The sequence below is a fragment of the Engraulis encrasicolus genome, chromosome 6 (assembly GCF_034702125.1).
Source record: "Engraulis encrasicolus isolate BLACKSEA-1 chromosome 6, IST_EnEncr_1.0, whole genome shotgun sequence".
Taxonomy (NCBI): Eukaryota; Metazoa; Chordata; class Actinopteri; order Clupeiformes; family Engraulidae; genus Engraulis; species Engraulis encrasicolus.
The window spans coordinates 20472081-20486579 of NC_085862.1; the positions used below are offsets into that span (position 1 = coordinate 20472081).

The window sequence follows — 14499 nt, forward strand, 5'->3', positions numbered from 1 at the left end:
CAGTCTGTGGGTGCGGAGTTGTTTCGTGGCCTAGGGAGGCTGAGGGAGCTACGTCTGGAACGCAACAGAATCACGTCCGTATCGCCAGGGGCGCTAAAGGACCTGGGGCAGCTGCAAGATCTGGACCTGTCCCAGAATGCACTGAAAGACTTCCCACCTGACCTCTTCGCAGAACTAAGCGGCCTGCAGCGACTCCGAGCATCAGGTAACCAGGGATGGTAACCGGGGTGGTAACGAGGCGGACTAACTAGCTAATCAGATATACTCAACTGAATTGTAATTGAGTTGGTTTTATGAAATAGTTTTTGTAATTAGTAGCCTACTTTTCTTTACTTGAGTACAGTTTGAGCCAAATGTTTTACTCAGTTATGATGGAACCAGGCCTGAGTACTGAGTAAAATCAGACTCGTAGAAAAGGACATTAAAGGACAATTACGCAGGATTGCCTACTTGTTGTTCCAGCTATCTTGGATCAACGTCTTGGATGATGGCTGGTGTGAAGCAAGAGATAGAAGTCACGGAGAACGATTTTCAAGAAAAAGAAACAAATTCTTGTGAGGAAAGTAAACACTATGTAAAAGATACTTTTACTTGAGCGTTAATTCTGTGTGCTTTTGCCCCTCTGCAGGTAACCAGCTGGCCTCCATCCCACAGGACATCTGGTCAGGGCGGCTCACCAACCTACAGCTGATTGACATGCAGTGTAACCGCATAACAGACTTGGACACTCCTGCGTCGCCTCACCTGAAGCTCCAGCAGCTGTTTCTGGGCTACAATCAGCTGAGAGAACTACCCGGAGACCTGTCCACTCACTTTCCCACTCTGGCAAAACTGGGTTTACACAGAAATATCATCTCCACTTTGCCTGACGGTCTATTTGGAAAACTTACTGAGCTCGAGTGGTTGGACATTTCCGAAAATCAGATCGCAAGTCTGACACAGGGTAGTTTTGAGGGTCTCGGGAAGTTGACGGAACTCAATCTGGGGGGCAACCAAATAGAATCCCTGTCAGATGATGTCTTCAAACACCTGCCCTCGCTTCAGTGTCTCAACCTGTCCCAGAACAAGCTGAGCTCCCTCAATGGGGCTCTCCTCGGGGAGTTTGGGAACTGGCGGGTGTTACTGCATGGCAATTCTTGGCATTGTGATTGCGAACTGAAGGAGCTCATCAGCTCAGCACAGAAAAACTATACAATCGTGTGCGAGCATCCAGTGGAAGTGCGCAATCAAAGTCTCAGTGAGTTGGGCAAAGAGGTGTTATGCCCGACCACTACGTCGGCGCCCTCCCCTCCTGCCTCGGCGTCCTCCCCTCCTGCGGCGCCTACTGCCTCAACGCCCTCCCCTCCTGCCTCAGCGCCCTCCCCTCCTGCCTCGGCCCAATCCCCTCCTGCCTCAGCGCCCTCCCCTCCTGCCTCGGCCCAATCCCCTGCTGTCTCGGCCTCCTCCCCTGCTCGCAGCTCCCCACCTACACAGTCGGCTGACTCTAAGACTACATCTGACTCTAATGCCCCATCTGACTCTAATGCCCCATCTGACCCTAATGCCTCATCCCCGATTTCAAATGACTCGTTGGCACCTCCTCCTCAGGAGCAGATAAAGGAGTCTAGAGGTGCAGCTAGCCATAACGGTAACAAGAAAATGGAGTCTGAGGAGTCTGAAGGTAACCCTCACTCACTATACATTCTCACATGTAATAAATCGTGGAAAAAAAACTACGCAAATGTGGAAAAGAAGACATATTTGATCTTTCACAATGTGAAAGCACTATATAAATACATTTTACTGAATTTCATTTCTTACTAAAAGTGACATTAATGAATCAAACTTTTACTTTATACAATGAGAATCAATTTAGGTCTAAAATGCTGTCCAGTTTAACACCGAATTATCAGTTTCTCTGTCTCTGTCTCTCTGTCTTTCTCTCTCTCTCTCCATATTGAAACACACTCACATGTAATAAAGAAAAGCAACATTTGGTCTTTTATAGTTTTATAGCAATGTGAAAAGTGCTAGGCCTATATAAATAAACTTTACTAACTTGTATTTGATATGATGACGAGCATAAATCTAGGTCTCCAAGACTGTCCAATTTAACACTAAATTATCAGTTTCACTCCGTTTCTCATCTCTGTACTCTACTCTGTACTTTCTCTCTCTCCCTCCCTCTCTCTCTCTCTCTCTCTCTCTCTCTCTCTCTCTCTCTCTCTCTCTCTCTCTCTCTCTCTCTCTATTACCGTCTATATGGCCAGGTGATGACCTCAACTGGTCCAGTCTGAGTAAGGTCATCCTACCCATCATCGTCCCTCTGCTGGTACTGCTGTTCCTCTTTGTCTTGTCACGAGTCTACACACGGACCAGGGGTGAGGCCCACAGCTGGTGTCTGTCTCTGTCTGTGTCTGTCTGGTTGTTGCACCTTGTCTGTCTGTCTTTCTGTCTATCTGTCAATCTGTCAATCTGTCTGTCTGTCTTGTGTTGCTCCCTGTCTGTCTTTCTGCACGCACAAACACCCCCCCCCCCCCCCCCCCCACACACACACACACACACACACACACACACACACACACACACACACACACACACACACACACACACACACACACACACACACACACACACACACACACACACACACACACACACACACACACACACACACACACACTATTAACTCTGGATTGTTCTTGTTTTAGGCTATACTGTGCGTCCTCTGGACCCCAGACTGAAACCTGTCAAGATGGTAGATGATGAAAACGTCAAGGTACTGTATGCAGCTCTATATTTATAATATATATTTAGTATTTTAGTATATTGAGTAATATGTAATATTTAGTTTTGGAAATAAACTGACGATAAGTAAATGTAAACTGTATGTTTATATGTTTTATACTTGATATAATAAGTTATTGTAATATAATTTGTATTTGTTTTCTGTTGGCAGTTGCTGTTTGTCCACGACCTACCAGAGACGATTCCTGCTCCTCAGCCACTGCCTGCTCCACTCTCATCACCAAACTGAACCATGTGTACACATAACAGGGGATTTTGGAGTGTGAATTCAACACAATATTGGATGAGATTACTTATGCAATATAATAGGGTTTAATTTAACTATACTAGTGTTTGATTAACAGTCAAAAGCCAAATGTATTTCAGTCATTTCACAGCGTCAATTCTTGGCTTTAGATCAGAGGGTTGCAGGCTCAAAGCCCACCCCTTCCTCTCCCTACTGCAGTGGTTCCCAACCTATGGGTCGGGACCCAGCTTATGGGTTGTCAAAGATCCACAGGGGGTCACGGAGCCCTCTTGAATTTAAGGGGTTTCCTTTCAAATATATAGAGCCCATGTTGAATAAATGGCATAGAAGCATCAAAATAAGTGCTATATTAAACATTTATTCTATATTTGACCAAAGACAAATTGAGGAATAAAATAACTAAAATGAGTTTTCGCAGGAAACAGAGGGTATCCTGTGACTCCCTCTCTTGCGGGAGCTCGCGTGGTTGGGTCACCAAAGCTTACAGTGGTAAAAACATGGGTCCCTGAAGTAATAGGTTGGGAACCACTGCCCTATGCACTCCATGGCTAAGGTGTCATGGGCAAGGCACCTATAGCTGGGTCTCTTACCGTCCAAAAAGGGCCTAATCGTTACGCGCTGGATAGAAGCACCAAAATCGGTGTAGACCTTCCTTAGGGTGTTCTCCATCATTTCAGAAGGGGTGCCCCAAATTTCAATATCATTAAGGTCATTTTTATGGGGTAAATCCAAGATGGTTGCCCAAAACGAGCCAATAGTAGTAAAATGCTGTACTGCCTGCACATAATGGTGTTATGGGCCAATCCACCTATTTGTGTGTGATGTATACAAACTGAACTTTGAAAATATGTGCAAAACTTACCATGAAAACAATGTTATATATGTCTTATTTAGATTCAAAAAGAGGAAAATCATAAAAACCATGGTCAGAATGAGATCACTCTACAATTGAGAGCTAATTTCTGGGCAGTTAGCTATTGAACCAACATTCATTAAGAGTTTTAAAAACTTGCAGTGGGTCATATCTATAAAATCCAAAAAGAAAATTGTGGTTAGAAAATTTAGGGGAGAAGAGATAAACCCTTGAACTGGGCCACACTTAACTCTCCCAATGTTAGCATGCTAGCATTAGCAGGTTCAGACACTCAGTCTGCTCTTCAGACAAAGATAGATGGCAAACAATAAGTTTAATCCCACTTACACATGCGCACACACACACAAACTACTACTACTTCCTTGGGACCCCCTCAATGATTTAAGCCTAGGAGTCCAACTGAAATATTCATATCAATCAAGTCAATAATACATGTACATATCAAGTGTCAGTGACAGCTTGGATGATTTACTATAGGCCATTACAAAATAAAATGTATGCTGATGTTCACATATGTATATCTCAGTCCTAAGTGTACAATGGAGTGATAAGGGCATTTATGAATATATCATATATACAGTATATTGACAGATACTTTATATTTTAAAAGAGCAAAATGGTAACATGTCTGTTTTTCATCTACTTTTGGCTTTAATCTAGATGACATGTTGGCTACCTAACCACTTAATTTATTGTTTGCTGGTTATTTTTTATTTGTGGGTGTGGTCCTTTATTTAAAACATGTCTGCCTGCCTTCCCTCTCTCACATAGGCTACTAAAATAGTCTTTCAAAAACTTAAAACAACAGCATGTGGAAATCCTATGTGGAAATCCTATTGGCTTTGGAGGGCTAAGTCAAAGTAGCCTAAAAGTCATCAAGACTATACTGTACTCTACTGTATTGCACTGTACTGTACTCTACTGTACTGTACTGTAATGTGATATACCGTACTGTACTCTACTGCACCGTGCAGTATGCTACTGTATTATACTGTACTGTACTGTACTGTACTGTACTGTACTGTACTGTACTGTACTAGACTGCACCGTACTGTATGCTACTGTACTGTACTGTACTTTACTTTACTATACTGCACCGTACTATATACTACTGTACTGTGCTGCACCGTACTGTATGCTACTGTACCGTACTGTACTGTACTATACTCTACTGTACTTTATTATACTGCACCGAACTGTATGCTACTGTACTGTACTGCACCGTACTGTATGCTACTGTACTGTACTGTACTATACTCTACTGTACTTTATTATACTGCACCGTACTGTATGCTACTGTACTGTACTGTACTGCACCGTACTGTATGCTACTGTACTGTACTGTACTATACTCTACTGTACTTTATTATACTGCACCGTTCTGTATGCTACTGTACTGTACTGTACTGTACTGCACCGCACTGTACTGTCCTGTACAGTACAACTACATAGAACTGAAACATGTAGAGCATTCTGAGGACATGTACAATATTATGCAAAAGGGTGTAGTGGGAATGAGTTATGTTACTGTTACCACTCAAAATCTTGAAGGTTAAAAAAAGTCTTGTGGCATTTTGTTTGGGGGGGGGTATGAAAGACTATCCTTCCTCCCAGACTATTTGTGTGCCTTGCATATCAAGAAAATGAGTACAGGTAATGATTTACTTTCATATGATAATTGTTTTTCTATATAGATATTTCTCCTATGGGTAAGGGTGGCACAAGACCTACGGTACATGTTGTCCATCAGCTGTCAGTTTTGATAGCAACTTAAGTACTCAATGATTACTGAGCTAACTAATACAACTTTTGGCACAAGTACTAGGTGAGGACTTGTCTGCAAATAAAAAAAACAATTTACCTCTGTCTTCTTACTCAACATATACTAAGAAATCATTTCCATTTAATTTAAACTGAAGCCATACTGTGGCATACATGTAGGCCTATATTGAGTAATCTGTAATGCCATTCTAAAGATGACTGAAATGCTCTCACAATATGCACAATGCATTGTAAAAATATAGAAATAGTTGATCTTATGGGGTTCTTCATACATATGGAAAGGTCCTGTCTTTTACCCTCTCTCATACAAATAAAATACGTTTATCTGTTATGGAAATTAGAGGATGGAGAACCTGCTACCTAGGGCATCTTGCACTGACACTATCCCATTCAGATCGAGCATTAGGAGCAGTCTATTCTCACCATAGTTTTAGTGTGGGCAATGCTCATTTTAATTCAGACCAAGAATCTTCTCAAATCGTTCACAATGTTACATGCTGTCAAGCACGTAAGCACAGACTCACCCATACTTTCACACTATGTACATTTTGTAGTTTTATCAATCTGGTCAAGCAGACTACCCTTGCTTCATCTCTGCTGAGGACTATATTAACATTTTCAGCTAAGTATAATGCCATGTAATAACAATGTAATGCATTACCAACATGACATATTGTATATGACATGGTAGACAATTTTTTCCAGGGGCACCCCTTCTAGGATGCCTTCAAATCACTCAAGGAACATGTGTACCAAATTATATGCTTCTATCCAGCGCGTAACGATTTCTCGGCTTAGAGCCCCTACTACTACTGAAAACGCATTGTTCCAGAGACTGTAAGTTGCTTTGGATAAAAAAAGAAGTGTAGTGGAATATAATGTAATGTAAAGTTGGCCTACTGTTTCATGCAATGCAGCACTTTAGCGATACAGGAGTAATATTTTATCTTTAAATGCAATGGGAGTGATATTACTGTAAATGTGGAATTACTTTAGTTTAGTTTATTTAGTTTAGTTCAGCAGGGACCATGCACAATAGACATTGTGGTAACACTTCCAAATAAGGGGCCATAATTAACAGCAAAGTAGCTACAACCTAATACTTAAGTAAGGGTTAATAATCATTACTTAATGCCACATTAGACACATATTAATTGTTATTAATGCATTAGTAAGCAGTTACTTAACTATTAGATAACTATTACCTTGTGTTGCAAGTTAATAGCATATTTTTATTTAACTAATAGATAAGTAAGGGCACAGTTAATAGTTAAGTAGCTATCAGGTCATACTTAACTAAGGACCAAAAGTAACACTTACTTAATACAAAAGCAAGGCATAACTATTGGTTATATAATACATAAATATTGGGTTTTGGGACCCTTATATTAGAGTTGGCTGAGGATAACTAATGGTTAATTAATAGATAGATATTGGTGTTTGGGACCCTTATATTAGAGTTGGCTGCGGATAACTAATGGTTAATTAATCGATAGATATTGGTGTTTGGGACCCTTATAATAGAGTTGGCTGAGCATACCTAATAGTCAAGTAATTAATCTACTTTGACATCTAGTTTTCACTCGTTCAAATCACTATAATAGAGGCAACAGGAGACATTATATAGCAAGGATTGGACGTACACTTCTCAATGATGGTGGGATGATGAGATGTAATTTTTTCATGTACCACTTATTAAATGTAATGGTAAAAACCCTACAATAAATGCAGAACATTATGAAGAGTAACAGTTTTGAAGCGAAACTAAACCATTCCTTTGTGATAATTAGGTTAATGTTTGAGAATATTAGCTCCAAGAAGAGCAGTGCATGATGGGTACGCAATCTATAGACAACAATAATTCTGTATTATTTAATCATTAGATATGCCTCACTTTTGTATTAAGTAAGTGTTAATTAAGGTCCTTAGTTAAGTATGACTTAATAGCTTCTTAACTATTAACTGTACCCTTACTTATCTATTAGTTAAATAATTATATGCTATGAACTTGAGAAACATGGTAATAGTTATCTAATAGTTAAGTAACTGCTTACTAATGTTTAACATGTGAATTAATAACAGTTTATATGTGTCTAATATGGCATTAAGTAGTGATTATTAACTGTTGCTAAAGTATTAGGTTATAGCTAATTTGCTGTTAATTATGTTAATTATAATTATATATATGGCCCCTTACCATGTGTCTCAAGTTAATAGCATATAATCATTTAACTAATAGATAAGTAAGGGTACAGTTAATAGTTAAGTAGCTATTAGGTCATACTTAACTAAGGACCTTAATTAACACTTAATTAATACAAAAGTAAGGCATATCTAATGATTAAATAATACCGAATTATTGTTGTCTAGATTGCGTACCCATCATGCACTGCTCTTCTTGGAGCTAATATTCTCAAACATTAACCTAATTATCACAAAGGAATGGTTTAGTTTAGCTTCAAAACTATTACTCTTCATAATGTTCTGCATTTATTGTAGGATTTTTACAGTTAAAACTAATACGTGGTACATGAAAAAATTACATCACATCACCCCACCATCATTGAGAAGTGTACGTCCAATCCTTGCTATATAATGGCTCCTGTTGCCACTATTACAGTGATTTGAACGAGTGAAAACTACATGTCACAGTAGATTAATTACTTGACTATTAGGTATGCTCAGCCAACTCTATTATAAGGGTCCCAAACATCAATATCTATCGATTAATTAACCATTAGTTATCCGCAGACAACTCTAATATAAGGGTCCCAAATATCAATATCTATCTATTAATTAACCATTAGTTATCCTCAGCCAACTCTAATATAAGGGTCCCAAAACCCAATATTTATGTATTAATTAACCATTAGTTATGCCTTGCTTTTGTATTAAGTAAGTGTTAATTTTGGTCCTTAGTTAAGTATGACCTGATAGCTACTTAACTATTAACTGTGCCCTTACTTATCTATTAGTTAAATAACAATATGCTATTAACTTGTAACACAAGGTAATAGTTATCTAATAGTTAAGTAACTGCTTACTAATGTTCAACATATGCATTAATAACAATTAATATGTGTCTAATGTGGCATTAAATAATGATTATTAACCCTTACTTAAGTATTAGGTTGTAGCTACTTTACTGTTAATTATGGCCCCTTATTTGGAAGTGTTACCGACATTGTTTACAGAAGTAAAAAGATGGCATGTGCCAGATTATAGCTATATAGCTAATTTCCATCTGCAGTCCCTGTACAGGTAAAACAAATATTAAAATACAGAACATGAACAAATAAACAAATAAGCACATCCAAAGGCCATGGGTCATACCCCCCCAACACACACACACACACACACACACACACACACACACACACACACACACACACACACACACACACACACACACACACACACACACACACACACACACACACACACACATTAAAATGGCATACAGTATGAGTCATATTTTGAATTAAAAAACATATGATTAATGCAGACAAGACTGGTTGGTTGATATCCATTTTTTCACACCCCTTGAGAAGGCCTGATAATCAGTAATACTTTTTAGGTTACTGGGTAGACTATTCCATAAGCAGTTCGTCGGATTGTGAGACTACAATCACCCTTAATGGTGGATCTTGACGTTCTGCTCATCAGTTCAGAGCATGGTTGAACAAATGCTCTTAGAGGTGGGGGTGCTGCATTGTGAATGATTTTATGGATTAGCCGCAGATCAGAAAATTGTATGATGTTTTCAAGGCTGAGCATATTATACTTGCTCAGTATGGGACAATGGTGGTACTGAAAAGATCTTTTATCTAGGACCTTCAGGGCCTGCTTGTATAGTGAATCAATGGATTTTAAGACAGTCTTGTTGGCCTGGGCCCAGCTTGATAAACAATAATGCAGGTGGGACATAATCATAGCATTGACATAAGCCACAGCAGCATCAATACTCAGTGAGTTACGAATATGTCTAAAATTGGATATGAGTGATTCCACGATTCGCCTACGCTTTTGGCAAAAGGAAAATGTCAATTATCAGTATTTTTTTCAACTAAATGACTTAGATGCTTACATAGTGTATATATTTAAGTTTCCAAACAAACAAATTGACAAGCTAAATCTTAAATCTTTTGATAAATATTCTATTGAAAGCGAACATTTGCTTGATTATTTTGTCAACAGTGTTATGGACAAATACTATGTCATTTCAAACATATATACAAATACTACAGAGTTGAAATAACATACGTTTGAAAGTGCTTATGTCCCTTAGCAATAATGCTGTCATTAATCTGTGCAACTGATATAGAAAATGTGATTGTTGAGCTTCATAAGTAGGATTTTATGATTCACTGTGATACAGACTGACACATTTTTCATTATAAATCCCTGTAACGTCTGATTTGAATTTAGTCACCCTCCTTACACAAGACTTCCTTCTCCAGAGATAATCCCTGGTGTCTGTTCATAGGATTTTTCCAACACATAAGGGATCAATAGCGCAAAAACACTTTCAAAACAGTCAACCGTGTTACTCAACTGTGTTACGGTCAACAGTGCAGGGGAACAAGTCGGCCCTTTTTTAGGAGAAAAAACAGAGCAGACAAACCCATCTCCCTAGAACACAAATTATTTTGTTTTTTTGTCTGTCAATATGGAGATAAATTGGCAAAAACATACTCCTCCTCCACTGTCATCAGTGTTGCCAGATTGGGCTGGTTCCCTTAGGATGGCCGTGTGCGGGTAAAAATGGCATTTATTAGAAAAACCTGCCCACTATTTGCCATAGAAATCAATAGAATTGGGCGGGATTTTGTGCTTCTAGGCGGGTTTTGAAAATGTTTTGGGCTGGAAATCATCAGCCTCATCTGGCAACCCTGACTGTCATAGCTAATTGTAACACCATTGCCGGTGTCACGGCTTGACATTTCAGCCATTTTTATGGTGTTGTGCTAACTGAGGACCTCAGAAGTCCCACCACAACACCTTAATCAATTCATATATTGTATGCTTAATCTGTGTTTTTCTACATGTGATTTCTAATTCAGATTCTTATGAATATGTTGATAACACAGTTGACAGGCAATTTTCCCGCAATGGGAGCATGAATAAGAATGGATTAAATTATAGAAGGATGGAGCTCAAAACTTACCAAAAAGTCTTCCCATATCCTGCCAAAGAGGTTATGACATCACGTGATGTTATTCGTATGGCCTAAGACCAAACCATTATTGATTTATGGAGGGGGTTTCAGACCGTGACACGGTTAACACAGTTTTCGTGGACACACACAAAATGGCAAATTTCATGTATAATGGAAAGGACAGTGGTCTTTCTGACAGTTTTGTCATATTGTGATGATTACTGTGAATGAACATTTGCAATCGTCTTGGGCAAAACAAGTTTCTTTACATCAGGGGTGTCAAACTCATTTTGGTCCGGGGGCCGCATACAACCCATGTGGACCTCAAGCGGGCCGCATTAGTAACATCATCGCAAAAAAAAAAAAAAACGTAAAGCAGAGGATTAGTGTTCAGTACTATCACGTTTTAAGTGTGTTGAATATGTAGAAAGCAATGCTATAGCTATATATATAGCAGATAATCCTATGCAAAATTTCCTTGACTTCATTCATTCATTGGCAACCGTCAATTAATTAAATATGGAACAGTTCATTTCGGGAGGGGGTCTACAAAATTTTGTATTTCTTATATGTAATTTCCTGCATTTTCACGCATTCTAACATCCCGTTTCCAGTTTGAGCTTAATAGGAACCAATACAAATCCTATTATATTTATTATTTAATTACAACCAATACCAATACAATACGAATAAGAAGTATTAACATTTTATCTCTATAGGCCTATATGAGGTCTATAATATATGAGCTTTATGAAATGCCTGTTACAGTACAAATTCACTATTTATAATAGAAGTGTGATGTGCACTTTACTACATATATACAGTGTAACAGAGGGACCATTGGGTTAATGTCATGCAGGTTTCGATTTTGCCCCGAGGGCCGTAATTGCGCATTTCGGTTATTTCATAAAAAAAAAATAAAAAAAAAAAGGAAAAAAAAAAAAAAAAAATTTTTTTTTTTTTTACATTCGGGCCGGATGGAACCCTCCCGCGGGCCGGATGCGGCCCGCGGGCCGTATGTTTGACACCCCTGCTTTACATGCTAATATGAAGACTGAATCTGACATTTGGAAAACGGGACGGCATGAAAACGCCCAAAACCAGTATTAAATATTCATTCTTGCTGAGGGAAATAATGTCATGTCTACACTTTCTGTATTATATGAAAGATAAATGTGTGCTAATGTCCAAAATATCATTGGATGCAGTTAATAGTTAGTGGAATTGGAAAATAAAATCCATGGACTTAAAAGTGCAGCCGATTCGTAGAATCACGCATATATACTTTACAGTATTACCCAGATTTGTGTTTCTTAAAGCTAAGAGTAGAATCTAAGGTCACACCTAAATATTTAAACTCATCAACATTATTTAGCTTTGTTGCATCAGCATATATGTCTGGAACAACATTTAGTTTAAATCTATTGTGAAAATACATTGTAACAGTTTTGTTGGTATTTAGTGTGAGACAGGAGGTTTTTAACCACATTGAGACCTTAGTTAGTGTTTGAGTCAGTTTGCTGGCCACCTGTACCGAATCTTTGCCGTGTGTAAATAGTGTCGTCAGTATCTCCACACCCTCACATGCAGATGGAAGATCATTTATATAAGTGGTGAACAACAAATGTCCCAAAATGGAACCTTGTGGCACCCCCATAGAGCATGCTTTTAAGGAAGATATTATATAATTTATCTTAACACATTGGGCCCTATTTAATAGATAGGACTATATCCACTTTAGTACACCCGGAGCCAGCTGAAAGCACGCCAACTTTGAGAGGAGTACTGGGTGATTGACTGTGTCAAAAGCCTTTCGAAGGTCTAAGAACACAGCACCCACCACTCCTCCCTTATCAAGATTAGCCTTGATGTGTTCTATAAAAAAGCAGCATGCCGTATCGGTTGAGTGGTTGGCTCTAAAACCAAACTGCATGGGGTGCATGAGTTTTTTTGTGTTTAAATGCTTCACAAGCTGTTCAGCAACTGTTTTTTCTATTATCTTCGAAAGGGCTGGCAATATATTAATGGGTCTTAATTAGTGACATCCTGTTTACCCCCACCTTGGGAATCAATCGAGCAACCTACCAGCATCACCACCAACCAACAACATCCACTGGTTCATCTCTTGACCTCCACGCCCAACCCTCAGGGTCACTGCTGATCAGGTGAGAGGAGCCCTAAGGCAGCAGGCCCAGATGGCGTCTGTGCTAGACTGTTGAAGACCTGTGCAGTGGAGTTAGCTGAGCCTCTTCAACACCTATTCAATAAGAGCCTACAGCTAGGCAAGGTCCCGTCACTGTGGAAGACATCATGCCTTATACCAGTACCCAAAAAGCCACACCCAAAAGAACTAAATGACTACAGACCTGTTGCCCTCACCTCACATCTCATGAAAACCTTTGAACATGTTCTGCTGATTAACCATCTCAAGCCACAGGTCTGCCATGCACTGGATCCCCTCCAGTTTGCATATCAGGACAGTGTGGGAGTAGAGCAGTGGTTCCCAACCTATGGGTCGGGACCCCCCTTATGGGTCGCCAAAGATCCACAGGGGGTCGCGGAGCCCTCTTGATTTTAAGGGGTTTCGTTTTAAATATATATAGCCCATGTTGAATAAAAGACAAAGCATTTAAGTAATAAATGCATACACGCAACAAATTGTAAGTGCTACATTAAACATTTATTCTATATTTGACCAAAGACGAATTGAGGAATAAAATAACTAAAATAAGTTTTCGCAGGAAACGGAGGGCATCTTGTGACGCCGTCTCATGCGGGCGCTCGTGTGGTTGGGTCACCAAAGTTTACAATAGTAAAAACATGGGTCCCTTAATAAAAAGGTTGGGAACCACTGGAGTAGAGGATGCTCTCTTGTATCTTCTACATAGGGTACACTCTCACCTGGACAAAGGAGGCAGTGCGGTGAGGATTATGTTCTTTGATTTTTCCAGTGCCTTTAACACTATTCAGCCACTTCTGTTAAGAGACAAGCTACTGCAAATGGTAGTGGGAACAGGGCTTGCTACCTGGATTACTGACTATCTCGCAGAAATGCCCCAGTTTGTCAGACTGGGTAACTTAACATCAGAGACTGTGATCAGTAGCACTGGAGCTCCACAAGGAACGGTGCTCTCCCCGGTTTTGTTCACCCTATACACCACTGACTTTAGCTACAATTCTGTGACCTGCCACATGCAGAAATTCTCAGATGACACTGCCATTGTTGGATGTATTAAAGATGGGCAGGATGGGGAGTACAGGGGAATGGTAGAGAACTTTGTTAGATGGTGTAGGACCAATCAGTTGCAGCTGAACACCACCAAAACAAAGGAAATGGTGGTTGATTTCCGGCGAACAACCCCACCCCTCGTGCCTGTCTCTATTGAGGGGGAGACAGTGGAGACAGTCTGCACCTACAAATATCTGGGGGTACATCTGGATAGTAAACTGGACTGGACAGTTAATTCACATGCAGTCTACAAGAAAGGACAGAGCAGGCTTTACTTTCTGAGGAAGCTAAAATCATTTAACGTCTGCAACAGACTCCTCCAGATGTTTTACCAGTCTGTCATGGCTAGTGTACTTTCTTATGCTGTGGCATGCTGGGGCGGGAGCATTAGGAGGAGGGATGCTGGACGTCTGGACAAGCTA

At 39.6% G+C, this 14499-nt stretch overlaps 1 protein-coding gene across 1 annotated transcript in view; it reads left to right on the top strand.

The window, feature by feature from the left end:
• The window catches only part of LOC134450250 (leucine-rich repeat-containing protein 15-like), a 5305-nt gene extending 870 nt beyond the window's left edge, over positions 1-4435 (top strand). The window contains exons 2-6 of the mRNA XM_063200098.1: positions 1-205; positions 629-1660; positions 2250-2360; positions 2691-2758; positions 2939-4435. The exon at positions 1-205 is cut by the window's left edge and continues 431 nt beyond it. Coding sequence (XP_063056168.1) covers positions 1-205; positions 629-1660; positions 2250-2360; positions 2691-2758; positions 2939-3016 — 1494 coding nt within the window. The 3' untranslated portion in view covers positions 3017-4435. The remainder of the gene's footprint in view (positions 206-628; positions 1661-2249; positions 2361-2690; positions 2759-2938) is intronic.
• The last annotated feature ends 10064 nt before the right edge of the window (positions 4436-14499 follow it).